Source organism: Mercurialis annua, linkage group LG2 (genome assembly GCF_937616625.2).
Source record: "Mercurialis annua linkage group LG2, ddMerAnnu1.2, whole genome shotgun sequence".
In the NCBI taxonomy this organism is placed as follows: domain Eukaryota; kingdom Viridiplantae; phylum Streptophyta; class Magnoliopsida; order Malpighiales; family Euphorbiaceae; genus Mercurialis; species Mercurialis annua.
This window is the reverse complement of record NC_065571.1, coordinates 45,382,578-45,388,336: the sequence shown is the minus strand read 5'-3', so window position 1 is coordinate 45,388,336 and position 5,759 is coordinate 45,382,578. Positions and strand designations below refer to the sequence as shown.

Sequence of the window (5,759 nt, the reverse complement as noted above, 5' to 3'; positions counted from 1 at the left end):
CAATAGAAACACTAAGTAAATTTTCTAAAATTCAAACATCAAACAACTAGTCTATTTAAAAAGAATAACTTTAACACTAAATTCACAAATTTTAACCAAAACAGAAATAATTATCAATAGGCCACCACCACCAACCTGCTTACCTACCCCCATAAATCACCATCTCTTTCCTTTTCTCCAACCACGTCAAAAATCCCAACTAACGCCGTCATCTCCCACCCATCTCTCAGAACTCCATTTTAATTTCTTTCCCACCCACTCCTCTCTTCGATAGCCACACGCCCCACCTAACCATTCTCCTAACTCCGTTATCTCTAACCCCCCACTGAGCCCACTCCCCCCTCCCTTATAAATATTGCTCTACACCAAACCAATTCTCTCAATCCCTCAACTTTCTTTTCTCATCAAATCTTGCTCTTACAATGGATCTTCTTCTCTTAGAGAAGACCCTCGTGGGTCTTTTCGCCGCCATCGTTATCGCCACTGTCGTTTCCAAATTACGTGGCAAGCGTTTTAAGCTCCCCCCGGGTCCGTTACCGGTCCCGGTGTTCGGAAACTGGCTCCAAGTCGGCGACGATTTAAACCAGCGGAACCTCGCCGCGCTCGCTAAAAAATTCGGAGATATTCTACTTCTGCGTATGGGGCAGCGTAATCTCGTCGTCGTTTCGTCACCCGAGTTGGCCAAAGAGGTTTTACACACTCAAGGAGTCGAATTCGGGTCAAGAACCCGGAACGTCGTGTTCGACATCTTCACCGGGAAAGGACAGGACATGGTGTTCACCGTCTACGGCGAACACTGGAGGAAAATGAGGAGGATCATGACGGTGCCGTTTTTTACTCAGAAGGTGGTTCAGCAGTACCGATACGGGTGGGAGGATGAGGCGGCGCGTGTGGTGGAGGATGTGAAGAAGAACCCGGAATCTGCCACGAATGGGATTGTGTTGCGGCGGAGATTGCAGCTGATGATGTATAATAATATGTACAGGATTATGTTTGATCGGAGATTTGAGAGTGAGGACGATGCTTTGTTTGTTAAATTGAAGGCTTTGAATGGCGAGAGGAGTCGGTTGGCTCAGAGCTTTGAGTATAACTATGGCGATTTTATTCCGATTTTGCGGCCATTGTTGAGAGGTTATTTGAAGATTTGTAAGGAAGTTAAGGACCGGAGGCTGCAGCTTTTCAAGGACTATTTTGTTGAAGAACGGAAGTGAGTATTTAATTTTCTTTCCTTTTTGGTATTTTTTAGTTTAACTGAATTTCTTATTTTAGATCAAATTTAGTAGTTTTTGGGGATCTTTTTGGAAAAAAGGAAAGTAGAAGGATTGAAATGGTAATAAGGGAATTTGTTGAGCAGGAAAATTGGAAGCACGAAGAGCCTGAATAATGACGGATTGAAATGCGCGATTGATCATATTTTAGACGCACAACAGAAGGGAGAGATTAACGAAGACAACGTTTTGTACATTGTTGAGAACATCAATGTTGCTGGTATGTCCCTTTTTTGGTTATTTTTTCATTACATTTCATCATTTTTAGGAAAAATTATACTATTAGTGTTCCGACTTTTTAAAATTTTTGATTTTGGTGTTTTAATTTTTATTTCCTTTATATCAGTATTTCAACTTTTTAAAAGCGTATTAAATAAATAGTTTTGGCCGTCCTCTGGTCGGTAGTGTGCTAAAACAAAAAAAAGTTCAATTAAAACGACAAACTATATTTATAAATGATGATTATGTGGATAATGATAAATTTATATTTGTAGAATTAAAACGACAAACTATATTTATAAAGTTTGAAATTAACATTTAAACTTGTTAGTAGTTTGTGGACCCGAAAATGATGAAAAACACTAGTTTGGTAGTAAGTGTTAATAAGTTAAAATATTGATGTAGAAAAAAAAAAGTTCATACATTGAAATAGAAAATTTGGATGTTGGTGTAATTTTCCCTGATTTTGTGGGAATAGAAAATTGTAGACGGGATACCAATTTGTCCTATAAAAAAAATTATTGGAAGAGTTATTGAAATCTATTTAATTCTTTCTAACAATTATAAAAATTAATAATAACAATAGATGAACCAATCAATCAAATTCTAAATCTATTTACCATTTTAAATTAAAAAATATGAATTTTGTTCAGATTTTTTATAATAGAATTTATTAAACTCTAATAATATTATTATAATAATTTTATTTGTTTAATAATCCTAAATTTCTCATATATTTAGCATTATATGTATCATTTTCTTATAAATTAAATATTAATACTATTAAATGCCACCTATTTGGATATCCTACATGGCACAATATTAATCTTTCAAATACTTGCTTCAGTATTTTTATTAAACTAGTGTCGCTTTACGTGTTTCACACGTGGCTCGTAGTGTGTTTAATTAATAATTATTTCTACAATTATATATTATATTTAAGTATAAAACATCATCCCGCGCTTCACTTGTATTTAAGTATAAGTTTTTAATTAATATTTATATTTTAGAAAGTTAAAATATATTATATTAATAAAATCAAATTATTATTAAGACATTATCATGTGCTTATAACATAATAGTCACTTGATAATTAATGTTATGTAACTTTGTCATCTTTGCCATGTAGAGATACAATTAATTTGAATATAATTAGTATACGGAGGATCTAAGTTACCATTTAAAAACAAAAAAAAGTTAGTAATTTGTATGGGGCACGTACATCAAACAAAATTATTATTAAAGTTACAGATTAGTACATGAAGGTTTTTATGTTAGTTATGGAGATTAAATCTATAACAGATGAGATTTAGTTTTAGTAAAAGAAGAATAAATAAAAGAATTTTAAATCAAATACGATTTATTAGTTATATTGATTAATGTTTAAAATAATAGCAATATTAATTAATGAATTACTATATAACCTTCATTAAGTGATTAATTAGCTATAAATTAAAAAAGGTTATTAGGTAAATGTGTCTGTCCCCCTATCCGTACTTTTATATATAGTATAGATTTAAAATCAGTTTTCACATTTTGAAGATAAGATGGACTGTCAACATCAATTGTTTTTTTTTTTTTTGAATTCACATCAATTGTTGTTTGTTTTAGTATAATTACTTTTCTAGTAAGCAATGGGAGTGCTTGCTTAAAAAGTAATCAAATCATTTCTTACCTACAAAAGTTAGTAATATTATAGTTTTCCTAAACAGATTACATAAATTTTCATTTATTATCGACATATTCATAATTAATTTATAGGCTCTTATATTACATAGCGCACACACTTCATTCGTTTCGAAAACATTTCCGACATTTAGTATTTCAAAAATTCTATTTTTTTCAATAAAAAATTTTAAATAATACCATTTTGCCGTGTTCGTGTCCCTTTTCTTTGTTTCCGTGTCGGCGGTACCTGGCTCTTATATTTTAGGGAGCATATTCATATCTCAACTTAAATGGAAATTTATCTTCCTAAGATAAAGAAAAATATACTGTTAATTTCTTTAAAATTGTAACGGAAAGGAAATGAACTCTGTATTATATTAAGATTAAAGAGAAATTTTTATGTAGACTCGGTCTACCACGTCATCCGTAGACTAACCTATCACATTATGACACGTCATTAAAATGATGGCAATCTTGTAAATTTGTTTTTTACTTATTTACACGTTTGAATAGAAATATTACAAGATTGCCATCATTTTAATGATGTGTCATAATGTGATAGGTTTGATCTACGGATGACGTGATAAACCGAGTCTACCTAAAAATTTCTCAAAGATTAAATATCAATCTAAATATCAATCTCTCTCATTTAATATATTTTAAATGGGATTGGATTAGCCTTCGGTTTATGATCATACCGATTGAACCAGCTGATCTAGTCTGATTCTTAAAATACATAAAAATATAATGAGTAGGTTAATTAACATTTTTGTATAGTTAATAAAAGTCAGATTTGTAAACAGACTTTTCACAAAGTGGTCACGCACGCCCACTTTGTTACTTGAACGTTCTACAAATAGTTTTAAAATTGAAGACATTTTTGTCAACTGTATGAATATTTCAAGCTTATCAGCTGATCTAAGTCGGCTGTCAGTGCTAAATCCACCAACAAAATCATGATGATGATGATGATAATGTCATTTTCTTTAGATTAGGTTTAGTTGTTGTAGGTGAACCGACCAATCATTTTGGGGTGGATAAAATAAGGTGACATTACTTGATTTAAATAAAAATAAAATAGTATTCTCTCATAACTTAATTTGTTTGATTTATATAAATTCAATATTCTAATATGTATTATTTACATAAAGGTCATTCCGGTTCTTAATTTTATGAATCGAAATCAAATAACTCACTCTTACCCATTTTGATCAATTATGAATACTATATATTTTTAGAGCAATTAAAAATAATATTCTCTAATTTTAAGTTAATTAAGGAAAACATTGGATTATTTTGGTATTTAAATTTATTGATAGTGTACTATTTTTTCTTGAATTGATCCGAAGATAAAAAAATATTGATTGATTAAAATGACTGAAATTAAACTATTTGATCTCGAGTTACAAATTTAAAGACCAGGTGAATTTTTTGTTCGTAGAAAAATAGATTATTATATGATACACAAATATAAAATTTAAATCTAATTTCTCAAAATTCAAAATTCACATCACATCACATTATCTTATCATTTGACAAAGACACATTTGCAATATTTATAGGCATAGCAATATGATTGGTTTTACTTAGTATGCACTTTATAAAGTAATAATTTTAATTAATTAATGTTGTTGGAGTAGGCAGTTGCTTTCTTACCTAATCCTTGTTTAAATCAAAACAACATGCTTTAATAATTCAACTATGGTGTAATTTTGACATAGCCCATGATTCCATAAGCCAAACTTTTCATTAGACCGGTTCAAAAAATTCATTTTTTTAAAATCAAACAAATTTTATAAGAATATTAAATATTTAAATCGACTCTAACCGTACTTATTTTTCTGAATGCTACAGCAATTGAAACAACATTGTGGTCAATTGAGTGGGGCATTGCTGAGCTTGTGAACCATCCTGAAATTCAACAGAAGCTGAGGGATGAACTCGATAAGTTTCTTGGACCCGGTAACCAAATCACCGAACCCGATACCTACAAGCTCCCATATCTTCAGGCTGTCGTCAAAGAGACCCTCAGACTCAGAATGGCCATTCCTCTACTTGTACCTCATATGAATCTCCATGATGCTAAGCTTAACGGCTACGACATTCCCGCTGAGAGCAAAATTCTGGTGAATGCGTGGTGGCTCGCCAACAACCCCGCCGAGTGGAAAAACCCTGAAGAGTTCAGGCCAGAGCGGTTCTTGGAAGAAGAATCCAAGGTGGAGGCCAACGGAAATGATTTCAGGTATCTTCCATTTGGAGCGGGAAGACGAAGCTGCCCCGGAATCATTCTTGCAATGCCAATTCTTGGCATTACATTGGGACGTTTGGTGCAGAATTTCGAGCTCTTGCCACCTCCTGGACAATCAAAGATTGATACTGCAGAGAAAGGCGGGCAGTTCAGTTTGCATATATTGAAGCACTCCACCATTGTTTGCAAGCCAAGGTCATTTTAAATTTACTTTTTTTTTTCCTTCTTTTGTGTAATGCTGCTGTGAATGGGAAATGGTTTTGAAGTATGTGAGTGGGTGAGATGAGGTGTGATAGTGTATAAAAAATGTATGAACTTCAAATGATGTTATCAATTAAGTTTAATTTTGCTTTTCA

General features: G+C 32.2%; 1 protein-coding gene across 1 annotated transcript; it reads left to right on the top strand.

Annotated features, from left to right (window-relative positions):
- Positions 1-373: 373 nt before the first annotated feature.
- Positions 374-5,759, top strand: LOC126668031 (trans-cinnamate 4-monooxygenase). Its single transcript, XM_050361227.2, has 3 exons — positions 374-1,207; positions 1,355-1,488; positions 5,010-5,759. Exons 1-3 carry the CDS (start codon positions 423-425, stop codon positions 5,606-5,608), a joined length of 1,518 nt encoding a protein of 505 aa, XP_050217184.1. The 5' UTR covers positions 374-422; the 3' UTR covers positions 5,609-5,759.

Bases quoted from the DNA above. Each gene is read 5' to 3' on its own strand.
- LOC126668031 (XM_050361227.2), top strand. From the start codon at position 423: ATGGATCTTCTTCTCTTAGAGAAGACCCTCGTGGGTCTTTTCGCCGCC. The intron at 1,208-1,354 runs GTGAGTATTTAA...TTTGTTGAGCAG, and splicing joins TATTTTGTTGAAGAACGGAA to GAAAATTGGAAGCACGAAGA. The intron at 1,489-5,009 runs GTATGTCCCTTT...TGAATGCTACAG, and splicing joins TGAGAACATCAATGTTGCTG to CAATTGAAACAACATTGTGG.